The following is an 18,928-nucleotide window of genomic DNA, read 5'->3' on the forward strand; positions in this document are numbered from 1 at the left end:
CTTGTCCACATCTGAGGGACCGAGGGCTGGCTATTGTGCTTAGACGGGGTTGATAAGGGTGTCCCCGGCAAACTGCCGGTCTGTGAGGAAGATGCAGGCGGACATGTTAGGTTGCCTTGATCCAAAGGTGGTGCTATCGATGTCGGACAGCGCTCAAGACCAGCTGGTGTTACCACCTCCAAAGAAAATGATGACCTGCCAATCATGCTGGCTGTTGCGGGTAAAGAAGTGGCAGGTCTGCGCCCCAAAACAGGTGTGACTGCTGTCCCCCCAGTCACAGAGGATGAAGAGGCCGCGGATGCACAAGATATGGCAGACGGTGGTTGGCCCGGCCGGCTAGACCGCATTGTAGCACACTGAGCTTCCCACTGCAACTTATGCTTCATGTCCATGTGCCGGTTCATGCATGAAGTACTCAAACTATGTATTTTTTGGCCTCTACTTAGCTTTTGCTGACAAATGTTACAGATAACACGAGTTGGGTCATCTTTATCGATCTGAAAAAATGCCCAGGCTATGCAAGGCTTAGCACCCATGCGACCTGAAGAGCCACCACGACTTGTGGTGAGAGGCAGAGTTGTGTTTGAGGATGCAGTTGTTGACGTGCTTCCAGTACTACGTCTCTGTCCAGGAAGGCGCAACCTGACCTCGTTGTCACTAGCATCTTCCTCCACCTCCTCTGCTGACCTCATCTCTTGGCTGACTGTGGGTTGACAGTAAGTGGGATCTCCGACCTCATCATCATCACCCTGTGCGTTATCACACCCGTCGTCCTCAGAGCCAACCTGTTCCTGCCCTGACAAAAAACTAAAGTTGTCGCTCCAATCAGGTATTTGAGTCTCATCATCGTCTTCCTCATTGTCTCCACCAACAGGAGTTACAGTTTGGGAATGAGGGTCTACATTATGGTCAGAACCTTCTGCGTCTGGTCCTGGATCCGACTCATAAAGATTCTGGGCATCAGTGCAGATCATTTCCTCGTCTGGATTCACAGAAGCGCTGGAGTCGACCTCTGATTCCCAGGCTATAGTATGAGTAAACAGCTCTGCAGACTCAACCATCTGTTCTACCTCATACTCAGACGGGCAGCTGGAGATTTGGGAGCTGTGAGGAAGCAAGTGCGATTTGGGTGACACCTTTGAGGACTGGAGTATTTGTGATGTTGAAGTTGATGTGGAGGAGAGCCCACTTAAAGGAGCACTTGATATCCGTTGAAGCACCTGCTGTTTTTGTGCCTCATCTGGAATTTGTAGCGATTGGCGTGGCCGTAAGAAAGGGATCTTATCACATTGTCCGCTAAAAGAAGTAGACATTTTAGTTTGGCTGGAAGATGGTCTTTCTTCTGCACCTACCCCACGGACACAACCTTTTTTCCCCTTCCCAACACGCCTATTCCCCTTTCCACCAGCAGCAGGCCTTTTTCCACTCATTTTGGTGGTTAACTAATTCACAACTCTGGAGTTGTTTGCACAAAAAAACAATGGATGGTAACCGAGCAGAGCTGAGTGGCCAAACTGTGGTATTAGGCCAAAACTATTGGCTGGGTTAGATGCAGAAAAAAATTATTTTTAATTTGCAACCTGATGGAGGTCAGTATAGATGGACTAATAGAACAAGTCCCACACGCTGCTAGAAGCCCAAATATTTTTTCAGAGATAAATGAAGAAAAAAATTATTTTTAATTTGCAACCTGATGGAGGTCAGTATAGATGGACTAATAGACCAAGTCCCACACACCGCTAGAAGCCCAAATATTTTTTCAGAGCTAGATGCAGAAAAAAATTATATTCAATTTGCAACCTGCTGGAGGTCAGTATAGAAGGACTAATAGAACAAGTCCCACACACTGCTAGAAGCCCAAATATTTTTTCAGAGCTAAATGAAGAAAAAAATTATTTTTAATTTGCAACCTGATGGAGGTCAGTATAGATGGACTAATAGACCAAGTCCCACACACTGCTAGAAGCCCAAATATTTTTTCAGAGCTAGATGCAGAAAATTTTTTTATTCAATTTGCAACCTGATGGAGGTCAGTATAGATGGACTAATAGACCAAGTCCCACACACTGCTAGAAGCCCAAATATTTTTTCAGAGCTAGATGCAGAAAAAAATTATTTTTAATTTGCAACCTGATGGAGGTCAGTATAGATGGACTAATAGACCAAGTCCCACACACTGCTAGAAGCCCAAATATTTTTTCAGAGCTAGATGCAGAAAAAAATTATTTTTAATTTGCAACCTGATGGAGGTCAGTATAGATGGACTAATAGACCAAGTCCCACACACTGCTAGAAGCCCAAATATTTTTTCAGAGCTAGATGCAGAAAAAAATTATATTCAGTTTGCAACCTGATGGAGGTCAGTATAGATGGACTAATAGAATGATGCTATGCCCAAAAGATTTTACTTCACTAGGTGCAGTAAAAAAATTGGTATTCTATACACAGGTGGTATATCTTGCAACACAGATAGGCTACTCCACTGACTAACACACTCTGCAATAGGCCAAAAAGGATTAGCTTTGCTAGATTCAGCCAAATGCTGTGAAAAAAACTTGCACAGCACTGGCACAGACCTGCCTGGCAAAAACTGATAGGAACTGATGTAACCTAGTCCTGAAAAGGACTCCAATTACAATTAGTCTTTACTCCCACAATCTATCTATTTAAGAGCACAGACCTGCCTGATAAAAGTCGTAGGAAATGCTGTAACCTAGTCCTTAAAAGGACTGCAATCACAACTATTCCCTACTCCCAAGCTATCTGTATATTTGTGCGAAAATTGGCTTGAAATTAACAAGGTATAGCACACACAGCAACAGCGGTGCCGTCTAACACGCAGCTGCAGCAGTGAGAAAATGGTGGCGACGGGGAAAATGGCTTGGTCTTATAGGGCAAGGACATGTGACATACACTGCCAATCACACATGCCCTTGCTTGTGTGAAAAAAAGCACTTCGCTCCGTGTGTGCGCTGCTGATAGGCTGACAGATTGCACCTCCCCACTGCAAATGTGGGAAAGAGAAAAAAAAATGGAGATCTTCATTGTTCCTGCAGAGATCCATCCCCTGCCCCTCCCCCCGCCCCGCTGTACACTCAAACTGCGTATTAACATTAATTTTCATCATTACTGAGAAAAAATCCAGTTATGATTTTGGTGCACGAACAGTTATCGAACATAACCTCGAACAGCCGAATTTTTCTCAAATTGTTCGTGTTCGCCGACCGGCTCGAACACCGCCCAAAACAGCTCGAATTTGAGATTGGCGAACAGTTCGAGTAGAACAACGCTCATCTCTACTGACGAGCATGGCGGCGTCAGGTCTGATATAGACCTGATGACGTTATGCAGCCAGCCAATCACTGTAATGCCACAACCACCATGGTTACGGCATTACAATGAGTTTCAGGCAATCCCGGCATGTTGATTGGCGCTCTAAAGAGCGCCAAACATGCAGGGAGGAGACCTGAGCTCCCGCCAAGCAACCCCGGAAATATTCGCCGAGCATGTCGAGCAGTGAGATGCTCGGGCGAGCACTGAGCAGTAGCGAGCATGCACGCTCATCACTAGTTATAACCCATCGATTCAAATGAATGAAATGACTGTATAAATTTAACTGTCCCCTTGCATTGTCAAACATAAGTACTCTTTTTTAAAATTCTTTTTCCTCTTCAGTGTTATTTTCTGTTATTTCTTATTCCAAAACAGAAATCATCAGAAATTCCAGTCATGCTCCATATAATACTGCTTCCTATTTATGAACATGTATACTTCCAAATTTCATGCCCCCCTTAAAGGGACTCTTTTTAACCCCTTCACGACCAATGATGTAGAGGTATATCGTAGGTCGTGTATCCCCCTTTGAAGCGTGTTCCTGTGCTGAGCCCGCATCTTTTCCAGCACGTGACAGCTGATTCGATCAGTTCTTGTGTGCCCCTAACAGCCGGGGTGGAATCGCGATCCACCAAAGGCTGTTAACATGTTAAATGCCGCTGTTAATCTATGACAGTGGCATTTAAAATAATAGCACCAAAAGCGCGTCACAAACCATGCCCATCAGCACTGCTGTCACATGATCGTGGGGTGCTGATGGGTTGGCCTAACAACCAGGGGTCTGCAGAAGACCCTCGTTCTTGTGATTTACTATGAAAGCCGGTCTGTGGTCGGCTCATAGCAGATGATGATTTTTGCTACACTTAGCAGGGCTGAAGCCCTGCCATGTGCAGCACAAGCGATCAGATGATCACAGCTTCAAGTCTCCAAAGGGGACAACTGAAGCAAGTAAACAGTAGAAAAAAAATGATATTTAAATATATTACAAAAATAAAAAAAAATATATAAAGGTTCAAATCACACCTCTTTTGTCCCATTCAAAATAAAAAAATAAATAAATAAAAAAAAAAATACACATGTTTGGTATCGCCTAATCTGTCAAAATATAAAAATAATTAATCTGATCAGTAAATGGCATAATGAGAAACAAAATCAAAACTCCAGATTCCCATTTTTTTGGTCGTTGCAACATTGCAATAAAATGCAATAAGAGGCGATCAAAACATCATATCTACCCCAAAATGGTATCAGTAAAAACATCAGCTCGGTGCGCAAAAAATAAGCCCCCACCCAGCCCCAGATCCTGAAAAATGGAGAAGCTACAGGTCTCGAAAAATGGCACCATTTTTTTTTTTACAAATTTCGGATTTTTTTCACCACTTAAATAAAAAATAACCTATACATGTTTGATATCTACAAACTCTTAACGATCTGGAGAATCACAATGGCAGGTTAGTTTTAGCATTTAGTCAACATGGTAAAAAAAAAAAAAAACTATTGTGGAATTGCACTTTTTTTGTAATTTCACATTACTTGGAATTTTTCCCATTTTCCAGTACAATATATCATAAAACTAATGGTTTCTTTCAAAAGTACAACTCGTCCTGAAAAAAACAAGCCTTTACAAGGCCATATTGATAGAAAAATAAAAAAGTTATGGCTCTGGGAAGAAGGGGAGCAAAAAACAAAAACACAAAAGCGAAAAATCCCAAGGTCGTGGAGGAGTTAATACACAATGACAATTCTCAGTTCAGGCCTTGCTTAAGTGCAAGTATAATTGTGCCTTACAAGTTAGAGATAAGCAAAAAGATTTGTACCACCCCGGTCCAGCATCATGAGGACGTTGTGAGGTCTTGTAATTGCAAGAGGCATCTAACATGCCAGCTCGATGACGAAGTCCGCACTGTTATTGCCAAATTGCCATGGAGTATCAAAGTGGACACCAGGTTAGTGCAAATATTTTTATTCATATCTTTTACCAGCGCAGCGCTTGAATATCAATGTGGCCCTATTTATTGTTTTTTGTTAAACTAGTGGCACTCCAGTCCGGCATACACTTATTTCCCGGTTCCTTCATAGATTACAGCTGAACATTGGGGGTCTTCAGAGTAGGACACCCTGTAGGGAGCTCATCATCATTGTTGGAGCTTTTTTGTGAAAGAGATTGTCCAAAGTAGTGGGAGTGTGGGTGTCACGGGTGTATCAAGTGTGACAGTCAATTGGGATCCAGCTGTAGAAGATCATTGCGCTTGGCATTGCAGACGCCTTCTTGATCCTTTCATCTCTGTAGTGTAGTGATATCCTCCTCCCTTTAGGACCCAGCAGTGACCTCCACCACCTGCTGCAAATTGACATACCCTTGCTTGGTAGTTAAAAACTCTCAGTGTCTCCAGAGAGTCACTGATGATAGTTCTATGTTCCTCTGTCCATGCCTGGAGTAATAGTAGTCGGCTAGTTTCTTCTTGGACTTCCCTTGGAGGACAGTTGAAGTTATCTTTCTGGTGTCTTCTGAAGCTAAGTATATCCCATTTGTTTGCTTACCTTGTTGTCTTTGGTTACAGTAAGGCCTAACTAGTGTTCAGCCCGTCCCCTCCCTATCTAGGGCCAAGCTCTAGGGACATTCAGGGATTAGGTTTCCTGCTCAGCGATAGGTGCGGAACCTATATAGGGACAATAGGGTAGTCAGGATGATATTAGATCTGTCTAGGGGTCTCCACTTCCTTAGTTGTTGGACTCCCTTGCCCCTCTTCCCATCATTGTACACTTGTTCCTTCCCTCACCTTGCGTGACAGTGGGACCCTGCACATCTGAAAAGAATCACAAAAAGCGGGAACAAAATGTATAATTGACAGCTTTCAAATTAATTTATTCAAGTAAAAAAGGAATCCTGGGCATGGCTGAAAGTCTCCGTTAGTGCAAGTCAAACATTCTTTTATATGGAAGTTCAAAGGGATCTTCAATAAATGCTATGGGCCTTAATTTCAGTAGAAATCATATGAATTTCACATTTCTATATCATCCTCCAACTGCTCCCGTCTTCCTAACATTACACTTTTAGCTGTAAAGAGTTGACACAATCAAACAAATCAGATTGGAAATCTTCCCTTCCTTTTCGTAATGACAGCTTGAACTTTGCTTTATAGATTTGTTAATATGAAAAGACCGTATTTTCACGTGTGGAACAGCCTAGGTCTCAACTCCATTAAAATGCTGAGCTACTGTTCAGCGCATTTCTTAGCCTTACTGAATCACACCATCAGGCTGAAGACAGACAAACCCAAAATGATTTATAAGCATTAAGGAGATGAAAGTACTGAAGTCATCTTAAAGGGAGAATTTGCTGTTCTCAGGCACTAAAAACTTGTCATTGAAATATGATGAGTCTTGTGATGTTTTGTAACGGCGTTAAGGAAAATACATTGGTGAAGTTCACCAATTACAATGTGAAATATATCCAGTATCGGGAAATATAAATTGGTATTGTGAAACAATATATATTCTATATTTCATACATAAAACATGTGATTGCTTTTTTCTCTTTAGGTAATTCTGGATTCATTACGAAATGGCTTAAAGTGGATCCTATGGAAGTGGAGGTAGACATTGCTCCAAGGCACTGGTGCTCCTTTCCCATGTACAGTCATGGCCAAAAGTTTTGAGAATGACACCAAAATTATATTTTCACATGATCTGCTGGCCTCTGGTTTTTATTAGTGTTTGTCTGATGTTTATATCACATACAGAAATACAATTGCAATCATATTATGAGTACCAATAGGTTATATTGACAGTTAGAATGAGTTAATGCAGCAAGTCAATATTTGCAGTGTTGCCCCTTCTTCTTCAAGACCTCTGTAATTCTCCCTGGCATGCTCTCAATCAACTTTTGGACCAAATCCTGACTGATAGCAGTCCATTCTTGCATAATCAATGCTTGCATTTTGCCAGAATTTGTTGGTTTTTGTTTGTCCACCCGTCTCTTGATGATTGACCACAAGTTCTCAATGGGATTAAGATCTGGGGAGTTTCCAGGCCATGGACCCAAAATCTCTATGTTTTGTTCCATGAGCCGTTTAGTTATCACCTTTGCTTTATGGCAAGGTGCTCCATCATGCTGGAAAAGGCATTGTTGGGCGCCAAACTGCTCTTGGACGGTTGGGAGAAGTTGCTCTTGGAGGACATTCTGGTACCATTCTTTATTCATGGCTGTGTTTTTAGGCAAGACTGTGAGTGAGCCGATTCCCTTGGCTGAGAAGCAACCCCACACATGAATGGTTTCAGGATGCTTTACAGTTGGCATGAGACAAGACTGGTGGTAGCGCTCACCTCTTCTTCTCCGAATAAGCTGTTTTCCAGATGTCCCAAACAATCGAAAAGGGGATTCATCAGAGAAAATGACTTTGCCCCAGTCTTCAGCAGTCCACTCCCTGTACCTTTTGCAGAATATCAGTCGGTCCCTGATGTTTTTTCTGGAGAGAAGTGGCTTCTTTGCTGCCCTCCTTGAAACCAGCCCTTGCTCAAAGAGTCTCCGCCTCACAGTGCGTGCAGAAGCACTCACACCAGCCTGCTGCCATTCCTGAGCAAGCTTGGCACTGCTGGTAGTCCGATCCCGCAGCTGAAACAGTTTTAAGATACGGTCCTGGCGCTTGCTGGTCTTTCTTGGGCGCCCTGGAGCCTTTTTGACAACAATGGAAGCTCTCTCCTTGAAGTTCTTGATGATGCGATAGATTGTTGACTGAGGTGCAATCTTTGTAGCTGCGATACTCTTCCCTGTTAGGCCATTTTTGTGCAGTGCAATGATGGCTGATACAATCCCTGTTTTCTCTGCAGCATGTCTAGCAGTTCACTGAATGCTGAGCCCTGTATTACCCCGCCCACACCACTGATAGGCAGATTTCTGTGTACACTGTGCATATGAGGCAGAAAAAATAAAAAATGCAGCCAGTTCTCCCAAACCGGTTCCTGTGATGTGAGAGCACGGAAATCTGTTCTGACCAAACGTGTACATCCAAGTAGAAAAAAGGGTTAGTTCCCTTTTTCTGACATTATATAGCGTCTGAAATGCTTAGCTGCTATATACGGTCATATCTATGGAATCATAGATTGGTGCTTGGTGCAGTTTTGATAAAATCACAGTTTTCTGTGTTTCAGATCTACCAATTACCTGAATGCCTAGCTTTTATAATGCCACCCACACCTCTTATTGGTAGCTTCTATGTACACCGTGCATAGGCAGAAAGCTGCCAATCAGTGTCGGCGGCGGGGTTATACAGGGCTCATGAATATGGAGGACTACATGGCAGAAGCTTTACTAGTCCTCTAGCGAATCTCTTGCCGATAAAATAATGATTTTATCAAAACTACAGCAAGCAGCCCAGTAACACATCGCTGGAATCAGGGTCTCTGTGTCTACATTAAGCTGTTCTCAGGATAGCGGGCAACAATTTTGTGACAGATAGACATTAAAACTGGTATTTTTCATGCCAGTCTAAATGAATAGGGCCACTGGAATTAGATGTGCCTAATTCATGAGGAGGCACACACCACTTATTGAATTAGGTGCATCTTCCTACTGGTATGCGCCACTGCCAGAAAGGTTAGCACATTTTTGATTAAATTTACTCCACTAAAGTAGCACCAATTTTAATGAATTAGACAGGCGGGCATAGGCACTTGCTGATGCTTCATTCTTTTTAGAAAAGTTGGACAGGTCTGGCAAAAAAAAACACCAAACGTCATAAAAGTTTTGCGCAACTTCAAATTGCGCAAAATTTTGGGGACATTTCAAGGTGTTTTATTCCAGAAAACTGGCAAAACACCTTATGAATTGGGGTCTAAATCTTTCTCAAATACTTAGAGTTTCTACAATGATAAATGATGAACCACAGATTGAACAGCAGATCTATGAAGACTTCAGCTACTCATTTCCACAGTTTGACTTCATATAACCCCTGGCAAAAATGATGGAATCACCGGGCTCGGAGGATGTTAATTCAGTTGTTTAATGTTGTTGAAAAAAAGCAGATCACAGACATGGCACAAAACTAAAGTCATTTCAAATGGCAACTTTAGGGCTTTAAGAAACACTAAAAGAAATCAAGATTAAAAATGTGGTACTCAGTAAGGGTAATTTTTTTCAGACCAAGCAGAGGGAAAAAATTATGGAATCACTCAATTCTGAGGAAAAAATTATGGAATCACCCTGTAAATTTTCATTTCCAAAACTAACAACGGCATCAAATTAGATCTGCTCGTTAGTCTGCATCTAAAAAGGAATGATCACACCTTGGAGAGCTGTTGCATCAAGTGGACTGACATAAATCATGGCTCCAACACAAGAGATATCAATTGAAACAAAGGAGAGGATTATCAAACTCTTAAAAGAAGGTAAATCATCATGCAATGTTGCAAAAGATGTTGGTTGTTCACAGTCAGCTGTGTCTAAAATCTGGACCAAATACAAACAACATGGGAGGGTTGTTAAAGGCAAACATTCTGGTAGACCAAGGAAGACATCAAAGCGTCAAGACCGGAAACTTAAAGCAATATGTCTCCAAAACAGGAAATGCACAACAAAACAAATGAGGAACATAGGGGATGAAACTGGAGTCAATGTCTGTGACCGAACTGTAAGAAGCCGCCTAAAGGAAATGGGATTTACATGCAGAAAAGCTAAACATAAGCCATCATTAACACCTAAACAGAAAAAAACAAGATTGCAATGGGCTAAGGAAAAGCAATCGTGGACTGTGGATGACTGGATGAAAGTCATATTCAGTGATGAATCGCGAATCTGCATTGGGCAAGGTGATGATGCTGGAACTTTTGTTTGGTGCCGTTCCAATGAGATTTATAAAGATGACTGCATGAAGAGAACATGCAAATTTCCACAGTCATTGATGATATGGGGCTGCATGTCAGGTAAAGGCACTGGGGAGATGGCTGTTATTACATCTTCAATAAATTCCCAAGTTTACATTGATATTTTGGACAGTTTTCTTATCCCATCAATTGAAAGGATGATTGGGGATGATGTCATCATTTTTCAAGATGATAATGCATCCTGCCATAGAGCAAAAACTGTGAAAACATTCCTTGAAAGAAGACACATAAGGTCAATGTCATGGCCTGCAAATAGTCCGGATCTCAATCCAATTGAAAATATTTGGTGGAAGTTGAAGTAAATGGTCCATGACAAGGCTCCAACCTGCAAAGCTGATCTGGCAACAGCAATCAGAGAAAGTTGGAGCCAGATTGATGAAGAGTACTGTTTGTCACTCATTAAGTCCATGCCTCAGAGACTGCAAGCTGTTATTAAAGCCAGAGGTGGAGCAACAAAATGCTAGTGATGTATTGGAGTGTTCTTTTGTGTGTTTGTTTTTCATGATTCCATAATTTTTACCTCAGAATTGAGGAGCCCGGTGATTCCATCATTTTTGCCAGGGGTTGTAGGTCACATATCTACAGTATATGTCACAGCATCCATAGCAGCCATAAAATGTGCCGTAGGACTCAAAAATGTCCCACTCTGGTGCAGAAATGTTCCATTTCTGGGAAAGATGATTACAATTGCTGTCTATAAGAACTGTAATGTTGTGGATGCCCTGCTGTGCAGAAAACCATTTTTGCATTACTACAGTAAACAAGGCGAGGTCTGTGGCCATTCAATTTTTTTTGCCATAGCGCTCCAGTGATTGTTCATCCCCCTCTGTGTACTGTGCATTCACAGTTTATTCCATATTTCATCACTGAATATTACCTTCTGTTTGAAAAATAAACTTCACATCTCCACATGCTTGCAATGGTTAATCCCCAGGTCCTCGCTGCTGCAAGCAAAGCTTAGTGAAATCGCATTAAATGAGAAAATCTGGCCCTCCGTACTCCGCAGTACTGATCCAAGGTGCTCTGTTATATTTACATGATGCACATTTTACAACTGTACAGGAAATAAGTTGCATTTCGAACTACAAGACCTTAGTCCTATTGTTATAGTAATAAGACAGAAACACAATATATATGTTCTACGTCTCCCATAACATCACATCACGCAGCATAAAAACACAATATATATGTTATACGTCTCCCATAATATCACATCACGCAGCATAAAAACACACCACAATACATCCTGACAATTCAACATACAGGAATAGTACCGTATAGGTTACAAAAGAAATGGTCGTTTTTGAAGTGGGTAAGGAAGACATTTAGTAGTGGAAAATTAGATCATGTCTGTAAATCAGACTTGAAGGATGTAAATGGCACAAGCCACCTAGTTTAGTGATGGGCTGCAGCGGTGATGAGTACTGTAGAGAAATCTGTTAACTAGTGGAGGAGCTGAGAAAGGTGAGTACCAGCATTATAACCCTACTAATTAAGAAAAAAGTTGAAACCGAAAACCCCTTTAGAAGGAATCTATCACCAGGTTTTTGCTACTCCATCTGATAGCAGCATGAAGTAGGGGCAGAGACCTTGATTCCCGCAATGTGTCACTTACTGGGCATCTTGGTGCAGTTTTGATAAAATCACAGTTTTCTCTGTTTCAAATCTTCCAATTACCTGAATGCTGAGCTCTGTATAACGCCACCCACACCACTGATTGGTAGCTTCTGTGTACACTGTGCATAGGCAGAAAGTTGACATTCAGTGGTGGGGCCGGGGTTATAAAAAACTCATGAGATATGGAGGACTTTACGGCAGCAGGTTTACTAGTCTTCTAGTGATAATCTCTTGCTGATAAAACTGTGATTTTATCAACACTTCAGGAAGCAGCCCAGTAAATGACATATCACTGGAATCAGTGTCTCCGTCCAAACATTATGATGCTTTCAGACAGATTTCTTTCAAGTGGCAAAGCTCTAATAAGCTTGGCAGTTTAGTCGTTGTTTTTAACACTATATTCACAGCTACTGTCTGAAATGTGTTTTCTCATCCTCACTATCCAGGTGAAAGTTGTGCTCCCTACATTTTGCAGCTTACAAGATCTGCAAGTCTTGTGTGTGATCTGGAGAAGGATTATGCGGCTCTTTTCTTGCATTTACTTGGAATCTGTGTGAGGTCACGTGACTGAAGGAAGCTGCTTACACTTAAGGGATGTGTTTGTTGGACCATTAAATGCAAAGCCGAAAACAATACCCTAATCTAACTGCTTTACACCGGGAGATCAGACACAGCAGGTCTTGATGAATAATAATGTTTTGTCAGAACTGTTTGCATTATAAAGAAAAATTATACTAAATCTTGAGTACAAAAAGTTTATCTGTAGAATATTAAAAGGGAGTTTTATCATATAGTGTCATCAAATTATCAATGCCGCAAACATATAATTATGAATTGTGGCCCTTTAACATAAAGAAGCACACTGAAAATCATTCGGACACATTCAATAAGCTTCTCTATTGTCGATCAGTGCTCCCTTTGGGTAGATAATCTGCCTGTCCAACATAACCTATACACTGTATTGCGGTTATTATAACTTATTTAAAGGGAACCTGTCACCAGCAAAAACACTATTAACCTGCAGATATGGGCTTAATCTGAGGTTAATAGTGTTACTAACCTGCCCGGTGTCAGCACTTCGTTGAATGCTGCGCGGAGAAAATTTATTTTATCCCCCCAGCAGCAATCTGATTCAGTCATTGGGGCGGCGCTGTTGCTGGTTCAGTCACTGCTCTGAGTATAGAGAGCAGCAGCTGTAACCACGTCCCCCGGCACTGACTGACATTGGCTCTGCATTGGAGCTGACTGTCAGTCAAGGCCAGGGGCGAGATTACAGCCGCCGCTCTCTATACTCAGAGTGGTAACTGCCACCTCCGTGAATGAAACCGAATGCTGTGGAGGGAATAAAGTTCATTTTCTCCCTGCAGAATTCAGCTATGTGCAGGTGCTGGGCAGGACAGTAACACTATTAACCTGCAGATTAACACCATAGCTACAGGTTAATAGCATTTTTGCTGGTGACAGGTTCCCTTTAAGGCATATTCTAAATATCCTAGTATCCAAGTGATGGAGGTGCATGGAGACCAGGGTGGACACCTCATTGAATTTGACTACATCCATAGTGGGATAGTAACTTTTGGGTGGCACTGCTCTTCAGACTCATAACTCCGGAAGGAGCAGACATCGGTGTCAGGACATCAGTGAAGAGGTTTTTTTTTGTTCTATAAAAATTCCTAAAATGTATACTCTAGTAATTTACTTTCAGTAATATCAAGGCAAAGAATACATATCTATAAAGAGACAGGTACCTGAGTCGTTATCCATATTATCAGCACAAGCCATCTCCATAATGATATTGCAACCGGCTCCACTCCAGCCAACTTGACATACGCAGTGCCACCCGTTTTGGTCAAGTGTACACCTTCCATTGCCATAGCAAAGACCGGGGCAACCATCTTAAAGAAAGTGAAGAAAAAAACATTATCTTTATAACCCAGTTAATAATATGAATTACCACTATATAATTCTTTTACGGGCATGCTCTGCATCTCTAAACTCTTTGTAGACTTTTGTAATAATATTTCTAATGCTCCCGTAACAGCAAAAATAAAAAATCAAGCAACTAGTCTTCATAGATGTGATGCCATTTTGTGACTACATCTTTTATAGAAAGAAGTAGCACATCAGGAACATCTGACATCACCCAGGCTTTGTGTGTGGTGTGTAGCTATGGAGACTAGTGATGGGCGAGCGTACGATGGGCGAGAGAGAGAGATCATTTTCCCGTCCTCCGGTAAAATGCTCGAGTTTGCCATTCACTTCCATGATGCTCGCTACTCGAGTCGAGCACATCCGAGCGTCCGACATGCTCGATTCGAGGACTGACCACTAGAGCATTTCACTGCTCGGTCAACACTAATGGAGACACATAGCTGTGCAGAAGAACTACAAACACAAAACAGCAGGATTTTTTTTTTTCTTTGTATTTGTACTTAAACAAAAATGAAAAAAAAAGTTGCTAAAAATGTTAATATTCCTTAATCATGTAGAGAATAAGAGTCGTGTGGACTGGCGTGAACTTATGGTGACTTTAAGCAGGGCTGTGAAGTCAGAGTCGTGGAGTCGGAGTCGGTGTCCATTTTGGTGGAGTCAGAGTTTGAATAAAATGGACCAACTCCGACTCCTAAAATATATAATAAACTGTGTACAATAGGTCAATGCAGGATGTGCTGTAAATGTTCCCATAAGAATTTGGGAAAGTTATGAAATGTCCTATAAATGTCTGTTCTGTTCCTGATCTAGGGATCTCGGCTTTTAGTTGAGATGAATCTGTGCTGCATTTTATGTACACGCTCAGTAGTGCTGCAGGGTTGTGGAGTTGGAAGTCAGGGAAATTGAGGAGTCTGAGTCGGTGGTTTGGCTTATTGACTCCACAGCCCTGACTTTAAGGGCAGGGGCAGACGACCGGTTTCTCTCCATCCAATTATGCTCATCGCACTGTGATCAGAGTTGGATCCGATTTTCTTGGAGGCAGAGAGAAAAAAAAAGTTTCACCACCTTCTCCATTGTTTCAGTCCGTGAAAATCGGACCGCACTCGGATGTCACCCAGGTGCAAGCGGATTTTTTTCACGGACCCGTAGACATGAATGAACGAGTGCCATTTGATTCGCAGAGGCAAATTGTGCATGCTGTGATCTTTTATCTTGGACCACTCGGTCCGAGGAAAAAAAATCAGACGTGCATGGCCCCATAGGATAACATGGGTACAAGTCAAAACCACAGATAGCACGCGTCTGATTAAAACGGCCATCTGCACAAACCATAAAGGTGAGGTATCAAAATGTATGTACTGATGTGCAGCAAAATCAAAGCAATAACAGATTGCACGAGGCTAAAGAGCTGCACAAATGCAGATGTTTACAGACAATATTTAGCGTCTGGCTTCTTCACTGGCATCTACTAATGATCTTTATAATATGTGAAGATACAAGGCTTATATTTCATTTTTCTGTGATCTTTGCTTCTGATAACATACCTCTTACAGCATCCAAGTAGTGAGCTGTAAAGGAAAGGGAAACATAGAAAGTCAATTAAATCGGTAATTAAGGATTTAAAGGGAACCTGTCACAGTCCAATCTGCAGGCAAGGGGAGCTAAGGCAATTGATACAGTATATAGTTTTGTGGAGAAAGATTATTTAGTATAACCTAAGTTTTATTTATTCATGTCTCTGCTCATTCTGGGATTTTAAGTCAAGTGGGCAGTCTTAATCAGTGACATTAAAGGGGACCTGTCACCAGAAAAAACGCTATTAACCTACAGATATGAGGTGAATATGCAGGTTAATAGCGTTACTAACCTGCCTTGCACCTGCACGTATCCCAACACTGTGGGGAGAAAATTAACTTTATTCTCCCGGCAGTGTTCAGGTTTCAGTCACAGGGGCGGCACCGACACGGGTTCAGTCACCACTCTGAGAATAGAGATCGGTGGCTGTAACTACATCCCTGGCCCTGACTGACACTCGCTCTGCATTGGGTCCGGCTGTCAGTCAGTGCGAGGGGTGCGGTTACAGCCGCCGATCTCTATTCTCATAGCGGTGACTGAACTCGCACTGGTGCCACCCCCGTGACTAAAGCCGTATGCTGCTGGGGAAAATAAAGTTCATTTTCTCCCTGCAGCGTTCGGCTACATGCAGGCGCCGGGCAGGTTAGTAATGGTATTAACATGCAGATTAACACAATATCTGCAGGTTAATAGCATTACTAACCTGCCCGGCACCTGCACGTATACCAACACTGTGGGGAGAAAATTAACTTTATTCTCCCGGCAGTGTTCAGGTTTCAGTCACAGGGGCGGCACCGGCATGGGTTCAGTCACCGCTCTGAGAATAGAGATCGGTGGCAGTAACTACATCCCCGGCCCTGACTGACACTCGCTCTGCATTGGGTCCGGCTGTCAGTCAGTGCGGGGAGCGCGATTACAGCCGCCGATCTCTATTCTCATATTTGTGACTGAACTCGCACAGGTGCAACCCCCGTGACTAAAGCAGAATGCTGCTGGGGAAAATAAAGTTCATTTTCTCCCTGCAGCGTTTGGCTACGTGCAGGAGCCGGGCAGGTTAGTAATGGTATTAACCTGCAGATTAACCCAATATCTGCAAGTTAATAGCATTTTTGCTCATAACATATTCCCTTTAAGCCTGCCATATATAAGTGAACATACAGAGACAGCTGTTAATCACTGCTGAGGATCGCCAACTGGACTGAAAAGTTAGAACAAGCATTCCCTACAGAACTACACTGTGTTCCAAATTATTATGCAAATAATATTTTCTCAGATTTTCCCAAATTACCTATATGAATTGCAGTCATTGTAATTTTCCAGTCAAATAACTATTAGAGTACAATTGAAAGGTTTTTGTACAAACTGCCTATGATAACAGTATATTAAAAAATAAAACACTCAAACTGCACTCAAAATGCATGTTCCAAATTATTATGCACAGCAGAGTTTTCAACCTTTTCATTTTAATAAAGAACAAAAAAATGGTCATTTTTGAAATTATAAGCATTAGCAGGTTATTACAAACTGAAATCAAACAGTTTTCAGCTCAAAACTTTATTCTAGGTGATGCAACATTTGCACATAGGACCCCTTGTTCGAAAAGAGCTTCTGAACTCTCTCATTCATTGAATTTGTCAGGTTTTGGATGGTTTCTGCTTCAATTGTTTTGCATGAGGACAGAATACCCTCCCAGAGCTGTTGCTTAGATGTGAACTGCCTCCCGCCATCACAGACACTCCTTTTGATGATGCTCCAGAGGTTCTCAATGGGGTTGAGGTCAGGGGAGCATGGGGGCCACACCATAAGTTTGTCCCCTTTTATGCCCATAGCAGCCAGAGATGCAGATGTGTTATGTGCAGCATGAGACGGGGCATTATCATGCATGAAATGATCTCGATGGTCCAGATGGATGGAGTGGAGGATGGCTGGTTGATGGACACCCCATGCAAACACGGCTACGGCACCAACAAGGAGGAGGTGGAGTAATGTTTTGGGCTGGAATCATGGGGAGAGATATTGTCGGCCCTTTTAGGATCCCTGAAGGGGTGAAGATGAACTCCATAATGTATGTTGAGTTTCTCAAACAGCACTTCCTGCCATGGTTCAAGAAGAAGAACCGTGCATTCTGCAGCAAGATCATTTTCATGCATGATAATGCCCCGTCTCATGCTGCACATAACACATCTGCATCTCTGGCTGCTATGGGCATAAAAGGGGACAAACTTATGGTGTGACCCCCATGCTCCCCTGACCTCAACCCCATTGAGAACCTCTGGAGCATCATCAAAAGGATTGTCTATGATGGCGGGAGGCAGTTCACATCTAAGCAACAGCTCTGGGAGGATATTCTGTCCTCATGCAAAACAATTGAAGCAGAAACCATCCAAAACCTGACAAATTCAATGAATGACAGAGTTCAGAAGCTCCTTTCGAACAAGGGGTCCTATGTGCAAATGTTACATCACCTAGAATAAAGTTTTGAGCTGAAAACTGTTTGATTTCAGTTTGTAATAACCTGCTAATGCTTATAATTTCAAAAATGATCATTTTTTTGCTCTTTATTAAAATGAAAAGGTTGAAAACTCTGCTGTGCATAATAATTTGGAACATGCATTTTGAGTGCAGTTTGAGTGTTTTATTTTTTTAAAAATATACTGTTATCATAGGCAGTTTGTACAAAAACCTTTCAATTGTACTCTAATAGTTATTTGACTGGAAAATTACAATGACTGCAATTCATATAGGTAATTTGGGAAAATCTGAGAAAATATTATTTGCGTAATAATTTAGAACACAGTGTATATATCAGTCTGCTCAGCTCCACCTGCTCTATAACATGCTGCCTGCAGAGAAGGTTACATTTCCAATGTGACAGGTTCTCTTTAAAGGTTTTAAGCTGTATTATGTAAATGAATTCTGAGTTCTATACAGACAATTATTCACTATATTAATTATGCTAAAAACACTGCATGATGGGATGCCATAACATAGACAGTAATACATGACAGCAGATATATCCCAATTACAGCTTCACTGCTTGTGAATCTGAATCTGAGGACTAAAATATAAATCTGAAATGTAATTAGTCATTAGAAAGTTTCTTTTCCTTGTTTTGTTTTACCAAAGTGAAGGCCTGGAGGCATGAATCATTAGTCTGAAATTTTGCATGTAAGAAGGAAAAATGCTATATTTTATTTTATATTTCTGTTTTTTTAATTATTATTGTACATTAGAATATCCAATATGCTTTCTACATTTCATCTTCATATATGCAGCACAGATTCTGCGGGATCCATCTCCAGACAAATACTGATAGATCCTAATGGACCCTTTTGACTTTTACACAATCTGCCAGGTTGAAATCAGAGTTTCATTATTTTCTGACAGCAAGAATAGCCCCGCAGACTTTTCTTAGACTCTTAGATTCTTGCCATTAAAAATATCAGTCACATTTATGGAACAGGATGACGGAGCTTGTGACAAAAGTCTGTAGCCACATTATGTGACTGTAACCTCTTACTGCACACACTGTCATGATTCCCAGTAATGCAGGTGCAAGCCGTCACGTGACTACATGTATGCGATTTGC

At 41.7% G+C, this 18,928-nt stretch overlaps 1 protein-coding gene across 5 annotated transcripts in view; it reads right to left on the reverse strand.

Moving 5' to 3' along the window:
• TENM1 (teneurin transmembrane protein 1) overlaps window positions 1-18,928 on the reverse strand; it is a 1,319,062-nt gene that overhangs the window by 323,410 nt on the left and 976,724 nt on the right. For all 5 annotated transcript variants that reach the window (XM_073641092.1, XM_073641091.1, XM_073641090.1 and 2 more), the window contains 2 exons: window positions 15,309-15,332; window positions 13,581-13,727 (listed from right to left, as the gene is read on the reverse strand). In XM_073641092.1, coding sequence (XP_073497193.1) covers window positions 13,581-13,727; window positions 15,309-15,332 — 171 coding nt within the window. The remainder of the gene's footprint in view (window positions 1-13,580; window positions 13,728-15,308; window positions 15,333-18,928) is intronic.

The sequence above is a fragment of the Phyllobates terribilis genome, unplaced genomic scaffold (assembly GCF_046119375.1).
Source record: "Phyllobates terribilis strain yellow unplaced genomic scaffold, ASM4611937v1 Scaffold_7__3_contigs__length_470593459, whole genome shotgun sequence".
Lineage (NCBI taxonomy): Eukaryota > Metazoa > Chordata > Amphibia > Anura > Dendrobatidae > Phyllobates > Phyllobates terribilis.